The sequence below is a fragment of the Synchiropus splendidus genome, chromosome 10 (genome assembly GCF_027744825.2).
Source record: "Synchiropus splendidus isolate RoL2022-P1 chromosome 10, RoL_Sspl_1.0, whole genome shotgun sequence".
Classification (NCBI taxonomy): domain Eukaryota; kingdom Metazoa; phylum Chordata; class Actinopteri; order Syngnathiformes; family Callionymidae; genus Synchiropus; species Synchiropus splendidus.
Genome location: NC_071343.1, coordinates 14,649,651 through 14,670,048, shown reverse-complemented (window position 1 = coordinate 14,670,048; position 20,398 = coordinate 14,649,651). Strand labels below are relative to the sequence as shown.

The 20,398-nt window shown below is 43.1% G+C and overlaps 1 protein-coding gene across 14 annotated transcripts in view; it reads left to right on the top strand.

The window, feature by feature from the left end:
* The window catches only part of fmnl2a (formin-like 2a), a 39,861-nt gene that overhangs the window by 9,976 nt on the left and 9,487 nt on the right, over positions 1–20,398 (top strand). For 7 of the 14 annotated variants that reach the window (XM_053876510.1, XM_053876511.1, XM_053876514.1 and 4 more), the window contains exons 2-13: positions 2,468–2,551; positions 6,387–6,467; positions 10,870–10,946; positions 13,537–13,620; positions 14,157–14,312; positions 14,837–14,854; positions 15,619–15,654; positions 16,184–16,228; positions 17,373–17,481; positions 17,560–17,636; positions 18,408–18,501; positions 19,362–19,436. In XM_053876510.1, coding sequence (XP_053732485.1) covers positions 2,468–2,551; positions 6,387–6,467; positions 10,870–10,946; positions 13,537–13,620; positions 14,157–14,312; positions 14,837–14,854; positions 15,619–15,654; positions 16,184–16,228; positions 17,373–17,481; positions 17,560–17,636; positions 18,408–18,501; positions 19,362–19,436 — 936 coding nt within the window. The remainder of the gene's footprint in view (positions 1–2,467; positions 2,552–6,386; positions 6,468–10,869; positions 10,947–13,536; positions 13,621–14,156; positions 14,313–14,836; positions 14,855–15,618; positions 15,655–16,183; positions 16,229–17,372; positions 17,482–17,559; positions 17,637–18,407; positions 18,502–19,361; positions 19,437–20,398) is intronic. The other 7 variants (XM_053876520.1, XM_053876518.1, XM_053876519.1 and 4 more) reach the window with 3 other exon arrangements.

The window sequence follows — 20,398 nt, the reverse complement described above, 5'->3', positions numbered from 1 at the left end:
CTGCCTTCTACTGGACTGGTGGCACACACTGCCACAGGAATCATGGGCTTTGTAAGAACCGTGACCCACTTCACCTTCCCTGCAAAGTGATCCATACCATCATCCAGCTGTGTCACTTCACTCTGCCACTGTTGAGGCAATGACGAACAGGACCCAGTCTTCATGAGCAACAACGGCGACTTTCAGAAATATCACTCTCTTAGGAATCTTTTGACAGTGATTTTATGTTCAAATCTTCTCTCACCAGTGTGTGCTTTATGGGTGTAGGTACTGTATCTGTTTGTGTGTTGATGGATAGAGGTGCTCTGTGAACATGGATGAAGACAGTTGAGTCATGTATACATGTGGACCTACACACCTTAAGATGACACAGTGCAGCACTGTTTTTGTTTTAAGGCTGACTGAATGAACAAAGGAGGTGCTTTTATAGTGGTGACTGACAATTGCTGGATAGAGGAGGTACACCGAAAGAGGCAGGTTTTTACTGCACAACATTAAATGCACAGCCACTTGTTATATTTGCAAGTGTTTTTCAAGAGGTAAACTTCGCCTTCATGTCATGTTATTGTCGCACTACAGCACTTCTTGAAGTGCACACATTCACAGAAAGCAAAGTATCTTTATTAGTCAGGGCCACACTCCCCAGTTTAAAATATAGTTTTCTCACGCACTCTGTTCATCTTTCAACACCATTAGAGGCTCTCGTAAATACACATGTCTGTCAGCAGCGTCTGCCCTCAGTTAATCAGTGATGGACAGCTATTTAAACAAACCATAGGTGTTGAACTTTTCGCTTCAGCTTCTGTGCTGCATTTCTGGTTTTGGGAAGTGTACAATTAGGTGAAGAAAAACAGGTTAATGCCCCCAAAAGAATCTTTTCTGAGGTGAACCTTTTAACAGCCCCAGATTTACTTACAAAGCCGGCAGTTCATTTGTGGAGGTTAACACTTAAAAACAGTGTTAATTATTAAACAGAACTAAGCTGCATGCTTATGGTTTTATATGAACTCTGCTTGCTTAGTTTCCTTCAAAGTTCACAGTTTCTATGTTTTTGTTTATGGTTTTTAAGGTTATGAAGGTTTGACGTCCAGCCAGTACATAACTCTACTATACTTTCCCCATACGCTGGATCTTCACATCACTTCTCTCTGCTGTGTAACATTTTTAGGGTGTTGCAGTTTGCCTTTTTAAATTTGACCCATTTTCCACGGTCTATCACTCACACGGGCTCCTGGACAAATGGACTTGGAAGTGCTCGCAGATGCATGGGTAACCTGACCCAAACGGCCAGAGAGCTTGTCACAGTTCATTAACGTTTGGAAGTGAAAACTGGTAGTAGATGCTCTTTGTGTTGGCCTGAGACTCACAGACAAGACTCCTTATGCTATATAGGCTGTCAACATGTAGTCCATACCCATAGATCCGCTCTCAAACCAGCAGAAGTCTGGAGATGAATTGCATTTTCCATTGCTATCCAACAATTGTGATTCGGATTGCAACTGAAATCTACCTGCATTTTTCTGTAGGTCCGCTCGGTGGTCCAATTTGTCTGTCTTAGCTGGCAACTCATGTTCCTAAGGTTCCTTGACTCCAAATTCTGCGCACTCAGTAAAGCAGCAATTGGCAGACTGGCTGCCTCTGCTGAATACTAATTCAGTTTCCTGGTCAATGTTGACGGAGTGTGCACGCTTGGCTGCTGCCTTCCTTTGGTCTGTCCAAAGCTCACGCTGGACAGAACATCACTTTGTCTGACAAACCGGATCAAATTCATCAATGCTTTCCCCTGAATTTCTCATATGTGCAACGTTAGAAATGCTCATCTAATTGTTAGGGAACAATGAAAGAGGCACCATCTTTCCTTAGCAAATGGTCGTTTTTCGTCAGTGTTTGTTGTAGTTTGAAGAGAAGTGTCCGAGGGGGTTGCTTCACTCCCTTTCCTGGTGATGGTCTTTTGTTTTGTCATACAAGATATGAACACCCTGTCTGGATGTTAGTGTTTGTGTCCTAAAAATATGCGGTGGACTTCCTCTGTACTCAGTGTCGGGAAACAATGACAACTTCAAAAGAGCAACGCAGGGATCAGTGATCAGTCATGAGTCAACGTTATTGTTATAAATACTTTATTAATTCTTCACTTCAAAGTAAATTATGCTTCAGTGGTTATTTCAATGATGATTTGTCTTCCTTTATCTTGTTCATCTTCCTTTTGTAAAAGCAACAAATCTACTCCTTAGTTACTTTTGTTTTGCTTCAATGTGTACCAAAAACCTAATCTTAATTTGCCGTCCAAGTATAAAAGTCCCCTGCATGTAGTTGCTAAGTTCTAAGGAAACAGCTTATTTGCGGTGTGATTCACCACTTGACTGTTTTTTTATGATGAGGATATTTCACCGTTAACGTTTCGAACTGAGCAGAAAATGACTAATGAAGACTTGAAATGACTTGCTTCTGCCTCTCCCTCTTTCAGAACTCCATGAATCTCCCTCCTGACAAAGCCCGACTGTTGCGACAGTACGACAACGAGAAGAAGTGGGAGCTCATCTGCGATCAGGTAAGCATCCCCAACACCAAAATCCTTAAAGAAATACAACATTCATATCAATAGCCTTCTATTTATATACCACTCAGTGGGACGAGACAGGCCCCAAATCTTGTTTTTCACCTTTAACATATGCACAATTGAGTCACTGTCGAGCGGTTAGCAATCATGAGTAGTTCTTGACTATGGCCAGCCAGAATCGACAGGAAGACGATTTTCGTTCTATTATCTTTATTTCTGTACATCCAACACAAAGCTTGAAATGCTGTGTAAACATTTAAAAAGTGGCCTCTAAATGATTTAATGTTGACACGCCAGCCAAAAGCCAGTGGGACGTCTATGAACACAACACTTATTTTTATTTCGTGAAAATGGATCGTAAAAATAATCTGGAAAACTCTGTTAATAATGTTTTCCGATTACTGGCTGGCAACTAAAACACTTTTGTTGAATTGTAATGTGTGGTTTTCACATTAAACATGACTACACATTAAAGCAGCACTAATATAAACAGTGGCCTCTATAAAAGAATCATCTGATTCTAATGATGTTGACATTAGTGCATAAGCCGTATCACTGTCCGGCTGTAAGAGCAGTTTTGGCACGGCAGATATATGTGTAATGCCTGAGCCAAATATTGCTAGGTGTAGTATTTTGATGGTTCCTGCTGCGAGTCGTGACCACAGCACGCTCTGTAAGCTTTTTCTCCCTTTGCCCTGAGCGAGTGGTCTGGTGGGCGCAGCAGGACACCAGCTATCTAGTTAAATAATTTGGCCTGTTACTGGCCTCATGTAGGAACCAGCAGACGGTTTGTGTTGTGCACTGAGCTGTGGTCTGAGAGCTGCACTCAGCACTCAGTGACGGAGGCTTTCTGGCTCCTTCAGCAGAGGAGAGGTCGGATGAGAGATCAAGACCACCAGCCACTCCAGCTGTATTGATAGGCACTGACCCAGAAGGCAGGCATCTTGCGGGGAGACTGCAGGGCTGCTGACCAACTCTCTTTCAGTCCAAGCTTCAGCGGCGCACTTGATCTCTCATTGATCACATATGATGGATTCTTGAGAGGAGGCCGTGTGTGGATGGCGAGTTGACCTGATCTGACTGTGATCAACTAAGCTAGCGTTGATGGATTAGCGCTTTGAATAACATCCTGCAAGAGTGAACCTTCTTTGTACATTAATATGAACGTTCAACTTGTGCAGAAAGATAATTTCACTGACCTAAATGAAATTTGCTGTTGCCTCGTATTAGGTTTCTGAAAGCTAACATTCTTTGTGAGTTTTGACTCTGAGTTCCCATTGTATTCCCCCCATGCAAATTGAACGTAGTCATTTGTGGCAAAGTTTTAAAAACCAGCGTGCCAACAATCACTCGTACGGGCTCGCTCAAAACTTTCCATCCGTATCACACCACTAAATACTTTTCCATTTCTGCTGAGCTTAGCACTTAATAGCAGCGGACCAACGGCTAAGTCGGAGATGCTGGAGGAGATTTAGTAAAATCACAGGAACTCATCCGTCTTACAGAAAGCCTGTGGAAAGAGAACTTTTGAAAGAGAAAATACCATTAGTTTTTGTTTTCATCTGGCCCTGGTGTTGGCTTTTCTTCAGCTCTGTTTTCCCTATTGCAGTTTTATTTCCATCAATATTAAAATCAAAGGTGACACAGTTTTGCTGAAACATCGGGCTACATGAGGCGGCAGACAGAGACGCCGGCGACCGTGAACGAGGCTCCACTGAAGACCTCTGTGAAGCAGACTCACCCGAGTCTGAAATATTAAAGGATTTAAGACATTTTTAAGGATCCTATGAAATATTGACGTCGGTCAGACCGCAAGTGTGAAACGAGGACCAGATGACTAACTCTAACAGGAAAACATTTTGGTTTTCACCACAAACATCTTTAAACAGCCAAGTACCCTGGGTTTTATATTTAGTGCTACAGTATTTTCAAGTTCTTTTCTATTCTTGTGCAGTCTTTAATTTGTTCATGTTGTTTTAATATTATCTAACAGACATTTTTATATAACCTCTAAAGTCCTTGCACTTGAACAGAGATGGTGAGAAACGACTGTATTTCCATGGTCGGCTTGTTCTCGCAGGCGAACTCTGTCTGTGATGAATGTGTGGACAATAACATCAAAGGGCGTTCAATTGGATCACCAAGATTTTGTTACATAGAAGTTTGTAGTTACATTAATACTGGTGGCTGTATATTCGATTCGAACATTTGCGCTTTTGTGTTACCAGATTACCAAGGAATTTAGCAACATGACTTCACTCTGTCTTTATGATCCAATTATTACGTATAATGATGAAAAGTGAACGAAAGTACCACCAAAACATTTCCACAAAGGAAGCTCCTGTGATGTTCTAAATCTCTGAAGTGGTTTGATGCTAAGTCTGATCTAAATACCGCGCCCCGCTCACCGCTGATCTGAATTAGTGCTAATCTCTCCTGTTTATATTTAGAGCATAATAGATGGGAAGGGATGGGTTGCGTGTTTATCTGTGTCAGGCTTTGATCCCGAACTTTTGTTTTCCACCTGCTTGGTTAATGCATCTGTTTAGGGAAAAAATGACACATGCTTCGATGTGTTCTTATGTTCGTCTTGCTGTACACTCATTTATTTAAGTCCTAAACAAACATAATGTCTGTGGAAGAATATGAATAATAATGTAATAATATATAGCGTTATATATCACGACTGGAGGGCGGAGAATTTCTGGCATTGTTATGGCTTCTTCATGTCTCATTAAAGCTACATTTCGGGTAGTAACAGCAACACTGCCCCCACGGTTTCCGGTGGTACTGCTCCGTTTGGTCTCTGTCTGTAAGCTCTGTGGAAATGTGTAGAAATACGGACGAAATGAATCTGGTATCTGGATCGTGTGGAACATTTAGCATCAATGGGCTTTTAAACTGCTCAGAGAAATATTTCAGTTCAAGCCATTCCACACAGCCTTTCACATTGATGTTGCATTTCTTTCAATAGTTGGAATAACATTGAATATGTTTTGCCTAAGGCTGCACCTGATGACTATTTTCATAGTTGTCTTGTCATCGACTAGTAGTCGGGAAGTGACGTGTACGGGTAGACAAGTCATAACACAGTAGTTTATAGTGTTATGATAATTTAAAAAAGGAAATATATGTATAAATTGTGGTTAACACTTATATAATGTTTAGTGTCCTTTTAAAACGTAATATTTTTGGCAAATGTTACATTGTGAAATGTTTCCATACTTTCGACGTTTTGGGTTGCAATGGTCCTCTTCTTCTGCATGTAATGCTTACAACTTTTGGGTTATTCGTCTTGGATCACACCAAAGGACATTGTTTTGGTGTGATGTGTAGTTGATACTGTTGATGTCGCAGTTGCTGATGATTAGACAGTTACTCAGATAGAGGTTCCGATATCAAGAGGGAGATGGTTTGGTCACGAGGAGAAGAGAGACATGTTGGACGGGGAAATGTCAGGTAAATGGAAAAAAGGAAAACAAATGTTGACATTTTTGAACGTGGTGAATGAGGACTTAAAGAGGAAAAGTGTCACAATGGAGGTCATATGAGAAAGGTCAAGGTTGAGACTGACTTAGGGCAACTGCCGAAAGAAGTCAAAGGTCAGTGTTGTCTGCAGTCGTCACGAAAGACAGATCAGCCAAATTCTTGAGTCATATCTTCAGACAGAGGGGCACCATTTACTGAAGCATGTACCAACAAATGTGACCAATTTTCCATCTCGATTATCATTCCCAGACATTAATATTAACTCATAAAATTCATGATCGTTTTGTCTTGCTGCAAATGTCCTGATGAGTCACTCACCACTCTTTTCACTTTTCAGGAGAGATTCCAAGTGAAAAACCCGCCTCACACATACATTCAGAAGCTGCGCAGTTATCTGGACCCGGCCGTCACAAGAAAGGTGAGATCCCTTCCACATCTCTGTGTCAGGATGCTGGGGATTGAATGCACGCTGGGCACACGCCGCAACTTTTAAGATGAACTGATAAAAGAACACAGAGGTTTTTATTATGTGCCTGGTTATTTGAAGCACATCAGACATGGTGGTGCAGAGTACAGTGGACTAATTGATTCAGTTACATGTCCTTGAAGGGAAGCACCATGGGTTATAAGAGGTCTCTTAGCAACATGATAGAGACTTGTGTCATCCCAGCAGCCGCCTCTGTCTCCCGAGCAGGCCAGAGAGAAAAGAGGCGGCCAGCGTAGCTCGGGTTGCTGCCAAATTGACGGGTTTTTTTAACGTCAGTGAGGGAGCCGAGGAGCAAAGTGCTGTGAGACTGGACTCAGTGATAAACAAATTAACCGATGGACTCTGCCAGAATACCAACAATGCCTGTATAATTTGATTTTTCGCCGGCTGGAGATAGAATTTGCATCTCAAATGTGCGGCAAGCAGCATGAAAGCGCACAAACCTGGTCTAAATAATGGAATAGCGCCCAATAGACACAAGACTGAGGAAGTTACACGTCGCTGAACTCACTCAAAATCATTCCCACATGCACATATTAGGCTTGTGTTGGGATCATTCAAGGGAGCTGTGAATGACTCTTGTGTTAAACCTCAACTTTGGTGTAATCATTCAGTGGGATGTGCGTTAAAGAGATCAGCCTCAAGGTCTCTGGGTTACAGATCTGAAGAGCTCTGTTTGAGTGTCATCCATTCAACTGTTCTCTAAAAATATCAGGTGCTGTCGAATAATACAATTTCGCAGTCAGTACATCTCACACTGTGTGAAATGGTTAGTAAAAAGTGTCCTCTTTATCAGCACCAGAGGGATCAGAGCAGATTGTAGAGGAACAGTTTGTCATGAGAGAGAATTATGTTGGATTTTATTTTTCACAAGATATCGATAAAGCCTGATAGCGCTCTTGTTACTGTTAAGCCAAGGGGTACAACCTGCCCTGGTTATCTAACCTCTGTGGTTCTTCAAGGTTGCCCCCTCGCCTGCTTGACTGAAGTTAACCTTTTCCAGTTCACTGGCATGAGTGCTGTTTTTGAAAGTCTTATTTGTTGAGTTTGTGACAGGTCATGTCCTACTGACTTTACTGCTACACATCATGTGGTCACATGTGAGAAAGGAATTACCCCTCTACAAAATCTACTAATAACATGGGGAAAACCGTCATGTTCATATGTTCTGTGTTATCCATTTGTTTCAATGTTTCCACTTATATACGTTTGACCATGTGAGATTTCACCTTTAAATAGAGACCATTTTTCTGTTGCCGTGGTGCCTGTCATTCATATTGTGGCGGAACCTCTGACACACTCATGTGATGTGTCACGACGGTTGACGGAAAGTGATTTGCCCCAAATAAAAACACCCCAGGTTGAAGCTCTTTCATTTAGGACTTGTTGGGCACGAGACAGTTTGTTCTTTAGCAGGCTGACGGCGCCACACAATTAAAAAAACAATTTATTTTCAGTTGGGATTATTGCTGAAGCATAACATCTGCTAATCTCTTGTAATTATAACATTACACAGTAACAGCTGTGCAGGGCGGGTGGAGAGACCCAGAGGCCGTCATGCGGCGAAATAATCCACAAATGACATTCTTGGATGATGCGTGGAAATGTCTCCTTCCTCCTTATAGAACAGAAATGAAATGTTGTTGTCATAAATAAGTATAATGTCTGACTCGCTGCACGTTTCAGCCGGATAGGTCTGACATCATCTGTGCCGTCGTTGATAAAAGGAAGTGATAAGCTCAGAGGCATGTGACTGTGATGGGTTTGGAAAGCGCTTCCACTGGAAACATTTGCTGAGTCCGTGCGGAGCAGGAGCCGGGGGATGAGTGCACGTTGTGTGCAGTATTAAAACATGAGCCTGTTTTTTTTTTCATTGTGATCGTTCAACTAGTTTTTGTTGTGGTCACGGCAACTTCATCAAAACTGTCTTTTCTGGTTCAATCTCAAGAGCCACATATTTGACAATAGAAATAACAGGAATCAAATGTGTGACAAGGAAAAGAGAAAATCATGTTTTTTTCTGGAGTGATTACAACTTCAAACTTAGTGAAAATCTGTTTGAGCATCTGGAGTGAAGTTAGCCGAGACTCGACCTGTGAGAACATTAATCTCTCTGTTATCAGTCTGTTAAACAGCGGGCTACTCTCCTATCACCAAGAATAACTAACTCCCCCTTAATATCATGAGAATTTTTACAAATTGTGTTTACTCCCATCACTACCCAAACTTTTTTTTAAATCCAAAGTCCAGGGTTTGTTTCACTTTTGATTCAGATGAGTACTTGGTGTACCATCGTGACCCTTGCGCCCTGTTCACTTCTCTCTCCACCCTTATTTCACTTCTGTAATGTTGTTTCGGGTGCCCTTTATGTTGAGTGATGAATTCATCTCTGGTGAGTGGACACCTCTGGCTCATCCCAATCTGTTTGCTGCCAGACAGCCAGCTACTGAAAGGACCAGTAAAGGAGTGGAAGGCAGACAAAGACTGCATCAACGAGAAGTAAAACAAGAGGTTAAGGGGAAGAAAGAGGACACAAAACGAAGGACAAGAGAACATGGAGGAAGAGAAAGAGTTATGGGCTTCTTTCTACATTCCTGCTTCCATCCCCCTTTTCTTCAAACTCAAACAATCGCCACTTTGTGCAACAGAGAGAGAGCTGGAGGTCATTGCCTCTGCTTTCCATAGGCTGGCTCCGGTGCATTCCTCAGACCTTCCCTCGGCCAATCGGCAGCCAAGGAGGAAGAGATCCTATCCAACAAGTCCCCAAGAATGTATCAGCCATTGATTTGTTTCCAGGATGACCTATCCTAAAATCCTTTTCCCCTTTCCCCCCTCCTACGCTCTCTCAGCTCCTCCTCCTTTCCTGCCTCATGGCCGCACCCTCTCTCTCCTCACTGTCCGCTCCTCCTCTCATGTCCTGAGCAGCTGGTTGTACTTAGTGTGGAGTGGTGGGTGTTCGGTGAGGGAAAGGGAGAGGGGGGGGTTGCCTCAGAAAGCCTGCGCAGAACCCCAAAATATGCGGCGCTCTCCACACATACACACAAAGGACTACTCCCTAATAAAAACACTCTGTTTTTCATCTCGCCATGTGCCAGAAACACACCGCCCAAGCCCAAAGACACCCGGGAGTGAGAGGGGAGGGCGTGTGGGAACAGTCCTCATCGGTCTGGATGTTATAACAGGTTAAACATGGAGCTGTTTCCTCCCTGATAAAAATACTACTCTACTGCCTCACCCTCATGTACATCTTGTAGAAGCCATTTTTGACTACAGTATTGCGTTATCCTGCTTTAGAATCTTCACCCTGTTGCACATGAATTAGACAAATTAAATACTCCAGAAAGTTTAAACAGCATACGGGGAGCTAAATATGTTTGCTAAAAAATATTTAAAAACTTTCTACATTTTAAAAATATTTTTTGCCTGTTACCAAGATGGCCCTCTTCTGAAGCCGACTGCTCCTGCAAAGTGGATTTTTTTAGTGGGATTTTCTTTGTTTGTTGTTCTCATCTTTCCTATTCTCCCAGTGACTAATTTCATTTGATTGATTTGTCTCTCATGGTACATGTCACGCTGTAAACCGAATCTCTTCACAGTAATGGTGTAAATGTAATGTCCTAACTGACACTACCTGGCTGCTCCACCGCTCTCAGTTGTGATGAAGTTGTGTGAATGTCATTGTTCATTCACAGATAAATATGTGTCTGACAGCTTCATAATTATTTTTGTAAATAAATTCAACTCAGCGGCGGTTTTAATGAATATATTTATAGTTCTGCAAAGCCAAAAGTTGAGGCTCACATGGGGTAAATTGATGTTCCCATTGTTTGGACTGAGGCTTGTTGCTGGTCATCTACTTTGCTGCTGTTATGTAACCGCCTGAAGGGCCTTTTGTCTGATCTGTGGATGAAAGCAGAGATGAGTCCACTCACGTTTTCGGCGGCCCTTTCATTCACTCGCAACTCAGAACTTCTCCATAAAGCTCCATCAGCCTGGAATGTGTGTGTGTGTGTGTGTGTGTGTCATTCTGACTGAGGTCACCAGGGTGGCCAATTAGTTGCTTGATTTTATCACACTGCCAGAAGGAGGGATTCGTGTTATTTAAAGAACCAGAAGCAACAAACAAGATCACAGGAGCTGCTCAATATTCAATGTTTCCAATGAGTCAACTTGCCTTTTTCTTTCTTTTTTTTTTAAAGTTGGCTCAGTTGCAGTGCCACAACCTTCTTTTCTCGGTTGCTGTCCGTTTCCAGTTTATCAGATTCAGTGTCCATCAAATGTGTTTGCCCCTTTTCAAAGCAGCCGTAATAACCACAGCGTCTTTCTTTTGTAGAAATTCAGACGGAGGGTGCAGGAGTCGACACAAGTCCTGAGAGAACTGGAAATCTCATTGCGGACCAATCATATAGGGTGAGTCACTGCCGGACCGTGTGAAGCCTGTTTGGTGTTTAATGTCCCAGACAGGGCTTTTGGCGGAAAGTCTGGATTTTCCAGACGCCCAAATCTACAGATGTGCTCTCTAAACCGCCATCATCCCCCAGTCATCTCAGGTAATGCAGGGGTAACATTACCCCGGGAGTCGCTTGGCCACAAATGACGGATGGATCACGAAAGGCCTGTGGAAGGAAAATGTTGCACATTCAGGAAAATATTAAAAAGAGCACGGTGACCTTAGAAAATGATAAACATTCAGTTAAGGAGGACAAGCCTGAACCCGGCGAGTATTGATTCAGAGTCGTACAGTCGGCCTGGAGGAGAGATCGATATCAAGACAGTCAACGCACACTGGCCCTGCTTTGTCCAACTCCTGATCACAGCTGATAGTTGAATGATGGATTGCTCTGGAATTAATGTGAATAGATGCACAGTGGAAACCACGATCCCTCTTTTTATGATGCTGCACTTTACCTCAAAATCCCTCAGGAGATGGATGAGCTGTAAAAATGATGGATGGGTTTCCTTTTGATGTTATGAACCCAGAGTATTATCAAGTCAATGCAAGTCATGCATCTAGCTTCTGTGCATTTTTTTTTCATCCGGAGGGTCCATGAAGAATATACTAAAAATGCAAACTAAAAACCAAACTTGCACTTTATTCATCCAGAATGTCAGAAGCATAGTTGCCAAAGTTTATCAACCAAAACATTTCACGTACGGTCAACAGGTTAAAGCCTCTTATCTCCATGCCGGACACTGTGACAGATAAGTGCACTACTACATCACCATGGAACGAAAAGAAAAATATATCATAATTAGAGATAATAATTCTTTCTGAGCTACTGTTGGAACAGCCATTGAAAGGTACTTTTTCTTTTCCTCCTAGACAGGATTATATTTTTAAATCCAGTTAAGTTTATCACTACTAAATTTAGTGTTTAAATCTGAGATCTTACTGTGATTTTCTTTCAATATCAGACTTAAAAATTAAATGTCTTTTGGCTCATAATGTCATTATAGCGCTGCTGATCCTGTCTCAGTGACAGTTCCGTCACTTCTCAAGACAGTTCTTCCATGTTGACATCATAACATCAGCAGAAAACCATGCCAAATTAAAGCACTGTTGTTTAGCATGTGCACTTTACAGTGCATGTATAGACGGAAAGCTGTAGACCGTTGGTTATCCAGGCTGTTTATTAGGAGGATTTGTGATGTGGATTAGCAGCTGGGAGGGATGCAGGCAGCAGGCGGTCACTGGAGACCTTGGAGGACAGGAAGGGGAAGCCCAGAGAGCGTCCGCTGTTTTGACAGTTATACAATCATCATCAGATATTTTTTTAAACACAGTGTTATAAAAGGGATTGCTTAATCCTCCTGTTATTCTTTTCTCCTGCACAGTTTATGTCAGTTCATCTGTGTCACTTCAGTGTATTGTCTCAAGTTCGTCACCCTCCTACACACTCTTACACTTTGTTTACTCACACATGCTCGGCAGAATAAACTTCTGCTCAGGCGCGACAAGACGTCTGTCAGGACTGTTTACTGAGATTACCCGACTGTTGTTACCGACCGTATGCCAGTAAACTAGATTACTATCATAATCTACTTGATCTGGATTAGACAATGGGGAATTAACATAATGGCACAGTGGTGGAGATGCTGCTGGAGGAGGGGTGCTGGGTGGGGACCGAGAGGGACAAGACGTCACCTCTGCAGACAGTGAAGAATGATCTGAGGTGAAACAGAGGTGGTTGTGTATAATAGACAGATTGTGCGTGAAGCAGCGGCGCTGACTCGAACCTCGTCTCCGCGCCTGCCTGCCTGCCACTCATGTGTTGCTCAGTGGCCTGCGACATGTGGTGAATAGGGGGATTGTTGGTTATTGTCCTGTGGTAATGATTGCCATGCAGTTCTACATTGCCACGCCCCCTTTCTGCTATGACCAGGCAGCACCAGGCACGACTTTACAGGACGCTTGCTTTGCTGTTGTTGATGTAATAACTCCACAGGAGCTCCAATAAAAGCACAACGAGAGGAATTTAATGCATGTTTTACTTCAGTCGGACACATAAACGCCTATCTGTGTGTTCATTTCACTGGACAAGTGTTGAAAAAGATGGGCAGTAATGGTGGGAGTTGTCCATATGGATGGAATTACTGGATTGTAGGTCTACATATACATATAAATATATAAAGATATATTACATAATATACATTTTCTTTACATAGAACCGTCAATGAGGCAGTTAAGTATTGAGTATGCGTGCAAATATAGAGTTCTGTAAAAGGGTATGATCTTCTTATCCTCATCTTGGGTTCTCATTCTCTGAGAAGAAGTAGACAAGATTATGAAATCTGGGTGACTGGTGGCTCTCTTGAAATTCTGAGCCTTTATGGTCACTTGGTACAATAATCTGGCAGGAAAGTGTGAAGTGTGATACACAACGTCAAGGTGTCATTCTTCACAGCTAATGCACTTTGTGAAAGCATATTTTCTTCTTTGGTTTCTATGAGTCCTGAAATGTCTTGTAATACTTCTGACACTTTGTTTGTGTTCCTTCAGATGGGTTCGAGAGTTCTTAAATGAAGAAAACAAAGGTCTGGATGTTCTGGTCGAGTACCTCTCTTTTGCACAGTATGCCGTCACGTAAGTCGATATACCGTTTTATCACACTTTTATGTGACACCACACTGGGTTTTCTTGCGGAGTCGACGACTGACAAAGCTGCTATTCTGCTCCAACACTGCAGCATCAGAAACACTGAGTCACTCCCGGCTCACACATTGGCACGTCTGTTTTACCAACTTTAGCGTTCTAGTCGTGGATGGTGTTAATGAGTCACGAGAGACACCCCCTGCCTTACGCACTCGCAAGCCGACACACACAACTAACTAGCTTCTGACTTGGATTAAACCCCAGGACAGCTTGCAACATATCAATTTTCAACTTAAATTTTTAAGTGGAGAAATTCCATTTAAGTTTTCAAATGACCAATCTGGCAAAACCTAATCTACTTTCCCTTTATCATCCAAGTTACTCAGATACGTTGTTCTTTATTAAATGAAGTGTTATTTGTGGCCCATTTTTTTGAGGAAGAAAACTATATCAATAATATAAAAATCATCAGTTCAACATAATGACATTGTGAATACGGCAATAAATGTTCGTGGGGTCTGTTTTAGGTTTGACGGCGACGCTCTAGACAACAACCCAGATGCTTTGATGGACAAATCCAAGCCGTGGAGTCGCTCTATCGAGGACCTGCATGCAGGGAGCCCCTTGCAGTCGCCCATCACCGGGAATGGCATCACGAGAGCCGGACGACACTCCACCATACGGTACGACACTCACACACTGGCACTGACCTGACTGGCGCTCATACTCGGCTCCACCCTTCTCTCCGCTTGTTCCCTCCACTGTACTAGAACGATGATTATTTAAAGAAGTCACACGTCATATGATGTTGCTGCAGCCTCTTGATGTACTAGTCACGGGTCTTTTAAGACTTTAAATAGCTTAGGTCCAAATTCTTCATCGAGATTTACATCCTTCTGCAGGGAAACACGATTTAGCATGTGTGAAATCCTACAACTTTTTCCTTGTCCTTCACTAACCACATGCTCTCCTCCAAAATCTGCATCGCAGGATTAAAAATCCTGTTGTGTTTTCTGAGGCTGCTTCATTCATGTATTTTCCTAATCCCCCCTTCACCACGATGATGTGTTTATACTCATGCAGATACAGTATGTTAAATTCCTAAATACGCTCAAGCCAGTGTATTGTGAAGTAGAAACATTTGATGCTGAAAATCAAGTCAACCAAACTCAAGTAAAATCTTTTTTTTGTCCTGTTGCCTCCAAAGAAATGCACTTTTCACTAAGTAAGTAACTATAGTGTGCAGGCAGACGTGTAGTTGTGTGTCATGGTTTAGTGACTTAAGCTGGGCGTTCGCTGTGGAAACTTTTTTTTTTGGTCACAATTTATGGTGTGACCATGACACTCATAAAACACATTAGAAAACTGCAGTTATTGTTGAATATTTAAACCTACTTGATTAGCGTAATTGTTTTCTGTATGAGTCGTTGTTTTTCAACAATCCAAAAAATTGGTTTAATGTTAGTATGAAAGCCCAGGTTGAGATGAGTTGAATGGTGTGTGTGTGTGTGTGTGTGTGTGGCATTGTGATGGCGTTATACTGTACAGATATCATCAAGATTATAACAAGCATCACTGTTCCCAGACCTGCTAAACCGCCCACATGCTATTCAGAATCACAGACAGCCAGCAGATGCAGATGGTTTCTTACTTGTTAAAATGAAACGATTACTCTTGACCAGACGGAGCCTCTCATCGTCGAGCTGAAGCTGCCCTCTGATTGGCTGTTCCCCATTTCTATCCCTGCAGGCTGTTAGCTGTGCTCACACTGTTTTTTTTTCTCGACACTACAATTTGAAATATAACGCCGCACAATGTTTTCACTTGTTAGTATTGTGTAGACATGTTTTATTCATGTGAATTCCATTGTTTTCACATGATATTCTCGAGTCGGTTAAATATGCAACTCTAGCGAAAGCATCAGATCCAGCTTGCTCTGGACTGCCAGGCTGACTGTGTCTTCTGTTCTGTCCCGGTGTTCCCTCATAGTCATCTTCTCATCTGTCTGCCAGTCTTCGACAGCAGGCAGGTCACAGCTTCGCTCTGCTGGCTCACAGTGAGCTTTCTGCAGACTGCTTCCTGCCTCCCCTCTCTCTCTCCGCAGACACATGTACATAAGCCCAAGCCCTGACTTATTGTACTTTATACCTCCCTGCTAGAGCTGCCAAGTTTATTTGTCCTTCTGTCTGAGTCAGGGATGTGAATTATTTGTACTGCCAGCCTCCCCTCCTGCGCTTCAGACTCAATTCTCTTGTCCCTGGGGCAAATAGGTTTCCCTGCACCTTTTGTTCCTGCATCTGTGCTCGTGTGTGGCTCCCAAAATGCCATCCCGTGCACAAGCTTTTTCATGTCTCAACAAAGGCTGACCACAAATGTTCACCATAGTCTAGTCGAACCTCTTATTCCTTTTGCATTATGGATCACTTTACTTTACAGTTACTGATCCCTCTTTCTGTTTTATTCACTTTAAGTCTTGTATTCTTAGTAGCTGCCGACAAAGACCAAGGTCAAGTCAAGTAACTGTTTCTGTTCTCTTTAAACTGCCGCTGTGAAGGACACACAGCTCGGTCGGCTGTCCGAAGTGTTCTCAAGTAAAACGGTATGTTAATGTAGATATTATAGAGCGGTATGTAGTGTCTACTTCACTTGTGTTTATAGAAAATTGTGATTATGTAAGTAAGTTATGAAAGTTACTCCACTCTAATCCAAAACCCCAAAAATCCCCACACTCCTGTTTTCTATAGATAACAATCACAATCCCTGTTGAGGCCTCCTGTATCTGTCACTTCTGTTGACTTATTCAGAAATTGATCATCTCATTCATCCAGGTTGCTATACTTCCATTTGCCATTGCCATTTTTGGCAATATTTTAAGGGTCCAGGCTTAAGATCTGCTGGTTGTCTGATTAAAATATTGTGTGGATCAAAGTTGAATGAGCAACACAGTAGAATGTGGGGAAAATGCTAATTTGGATTTGACCCCGAAAGTATCTGTTCCTTTTCCACTTTGTATTTTGACACATAAAACGCTCAGCCTTTCAACATTGTGTGATGTGTTGAAGCAGTGCAAGTCTTTTTCTACACTCATGTAATTATTATTATTGCATGAGAATGAAGAAACATCTGCTTATTCCCCGCTGGTGGCGCCACGCCTCTGTGTGGATGTTTCGGGAAGAAACGTTTATTTTGATCCGTAGATGTGACCGTGCCTCAGAGACGAGACAGAGAATCACACTTTTTGTTTGTCACTGTTTTCTCTGTTTATTTATACGTGGTGCCGCCTCTTCAGGATAGAGCCCCAGTGTTGTGACTCACGCGGGAGTCACGCCTTCAGGCAGCGCGGCTGACATGATTCTGCCTGTATGTCAGTAGTTTGAAGATACTCAGACTGATAACGGCCCATGTGACAACAGCCTGGAAGAAACTGTTTTGCTCTGGTTGCTTTTTTTTTCCATGTCACCAGGGAAGCCTGTTCTGTGAAAGTTCTTTTTCATGAAGGGAGCGACCCCTACTAATGATGTGGCCCCAGACGAGGCTGTAGATTATCTAGCGGTGTAATTGTGAGTGTAAGTTAGTGTGTCAGTTTAATCACTGCTGTGTGAGAGGGCATCTGTTTGTCCCCCTCCTCTCAATAGTCTCGACACTTCTAGCCCACTCCCCTGGGTCTTCAATGGAAGTAGTTGCTTAAAAAAAATACCCCACAAAAACACGTCCTAAATTGTTTTTCTCTGCCATTCCTTTAGGTGTAACACGTTGCCCGTTCGGAGGACGCTGAAAAACTCCAGACTAGTTTGTAAGAAAGACGACGTCCACGTCTGCATCATGTGTCTGCGCGCCATCATGAACTACCAGGTCAGCAGGAGTCCCCTTTTTTTTCCTGAATAAAGTTGCAAAATATCTGCTCACTGTTGTTTGCTTTCCATCTTCCAGTATGGTTTCAACATGGTCATGTCACACCCAAATGCTGTGAATGAAATTGCACTAAGTCTCAACAATAAAAACCCGAGGTGAGTTTGAATCTTCATAAGCACAATATCAGTCTTGAAAGACATGGCTCGACCTGCTCCTGGCTTGTGCCGTGATTATCTGTGTCTTTGCGTTTCATGCCGTGGGATTTAAGGATTTCCTGAAAAACTGATTTGAAACCAGGTCACATCACTTAGGCATCATGAACACATGCAGGAAAGGAAATCCTGCGTTACAAACCCAGGAGTTCGCAGTTGCAAGATCCAAGAACTGCGAGGGCACAGCCAAGTCTTTTTTGGAAATATGCAATGAACTCTGCACATATTTGTTTTGAATCCTAAGAGCTGTGGCCGAAGGGGAAATCTTGTTGGATTGGGGGACCTAACTGGACGACATGGGATGTTTGTGGCTGATGCCAGCTGAAATTAGAATCTGTGAAGTCAAGGTGAAGCTAATAAACTCTGTTTAGAAAGTTGTGGCCGACGGATGAGGTTGCGACCCAAATCTTGGCGCTGTAGGTGAGAGTAGTTTGGCTTTCCAATATGCAAAGAGAGAAGAGCATAAATATCCACAATGTTTAAATTCAATTTTACACTGGAGAGCACTGATTTTTTTACCTTAGATTGTTTAAATCATCCACAACTTGGAAAACAAGCTTTCCCTCGCTGGGTCTTTCCAACAGCACCTTTTGACTCAGGTGCGACGGTTCGGTCAAGTCAGCATCTTAAACTGCTGTTCGCCACATTGTTCCACATTTTATTGCGGTGCATGTTGTTTACAAGCCACATTTTCTCTATTTTTTTTTTTCACAGGACCAAAGCGCTCGTCCTGGAGCTCCTGGCAGCGGTGTGTCTTGTCAGAGGGGGCCATGAAATTATCCTCTCTGCGTTTGACAACTTTAAAGAGGTACGAGCCGCGCAGTTGTGACTCAGGAACCAAGGGGAGGTCGGACAAGCAGATTTTAGTAGTGATCTGATGAGGGATTACTGCCGCCAGTTCGGCTGCACGACACAGGAAGACCTGCAAAGAGAGGGGATCAGTGGGTTAACTGGATTTGGTAGATGAAGGTCCAGAATAGACTGTTGCTGCTGACAGCGGTCCAGTTTTCTCGCCCCGACCTTCCTGACATAGATGTAGCTGCAGCCTGGTATGCAACATTCAGCGCGGCTCTCTCAGTGGGAACCGCTTCAGAAACAACTGTTGTATATTAGAAAACGTCTGATTTTCTTCCAGCACATCTGCTGCCTTTTCCTCTAATTTGAAAGCGACACTTGAAAGTATAGATCCGGTTCGCTTAGTGACTTTGATATCTGGGCTCAGAAGTGGGCTGCAGCCTGCTACTCCACTTCATTACTGTGAGGTTTCTGGGCTACACTCCCCCCCTGTTTCTAACCCCTCTGCCTCTTCAATTCTTCAACATGCTCCATCTCCCTCGCTGCCCTTTGCATGACCCCTGTGAACCACCCGGCTCTTCCCCAAATTCAAGAGTAGAAATGACCGCTCGTATTATTGTAATTACATTTCTCCTCTGCGGAATTAGGCTCCAGTTTGGTTGTTTACTTTCCCTTCTTCATCAGACAATGCACTTGTTGTGATGGCCTCAAGGGTGTACAGTGCACGGAGACCCATTGACGGCTCATTAAAGTTTAAGGTCCAGAACCGCGCGGCGCTGTGTTCCTCCAACCCGCCGTCGTGCCAGTGACTTGTCGTCTTCGCCCGTCTCCTTTGCATGACCTCAGCCAAGGAAGCTCTGCCTTGTTTTTCAGGTTTGTGTGGAGTCGCAGCGGTTTGAGAAGCTAATGGAGTATTTCAAGAATGAGGACAACAACATTGACTTCATGGTACTTTACACACACACACACACTCTAGGAGTGATATCTAATGACCGTCAATTAGACCGGGGGGAACCGCAGATGTGAAACACAGCTGCATATTTCATGATATTCGGCCTTAATTGTGCTGCAAAGATGTTTTAGAGATACTCAGTGGAAGGAGTATGATCAGAAGTCTGACTTGATGCAGGGCGGAGTGATTGATGAGGGCGGCCTGTCGTGGTGAGAGCTCACTTCTGCGCTCATGTCAGCTCCACTATTGCTCGACCACATTCAGGAACCATTGCATCAGCTTGTCAGATCACTGGCCCCAGGCCACATTCAACTCAGATTCAAGTGTTCTTCCTCCAGACTGACTCAAAAATCCATCTCAATCTTCCTCCTTTTCAACCCACCAGGTTTGATCACTGTCTTAATTACCAGATTTAATGCTCAAGGCCATTAAAGTGGCTCATTCATCAGGCGATGACACGTCTGTTTGCTGGTAATCTGCTCACTATGGTTGACAGTCGTGCTTTGCTCATGGCATGTCAGGACGACAAGTGATGTGGTGTGTGAGGAAATCCCCTCAGCGCCCTGGTGTTTCGCTTTCATCTTCAAGATGAGCCGTCCCATCAGCTGAGGCGGCACTTAGGAAGGAAAACTCCCGACCAGAAGTCTTGACCGTGTCCGTCATGTGTTGAAACGGTTGTATTTCTCTTCAAAACTCACATGATTTCAGGACAAGATGAAGCTGCCAAACTGACTTCTGGGCCAAAATGTGCTGTTAAAACCACACAGTTACATAACTGTTGACACTCATTCGACATCGTGCTCATCGAGGAAACGCTGTGGTGCTGGTGCATAAACAAGGATCTTATTTGTCTTTTAGGTTCAAGAACATTTCGGCTGACTCACCTATTTTTAACTAGGAGTGATCACGATAAGCAGAGACTAGTACAGATATATTAGTGCAGTACTACAGTGGTATT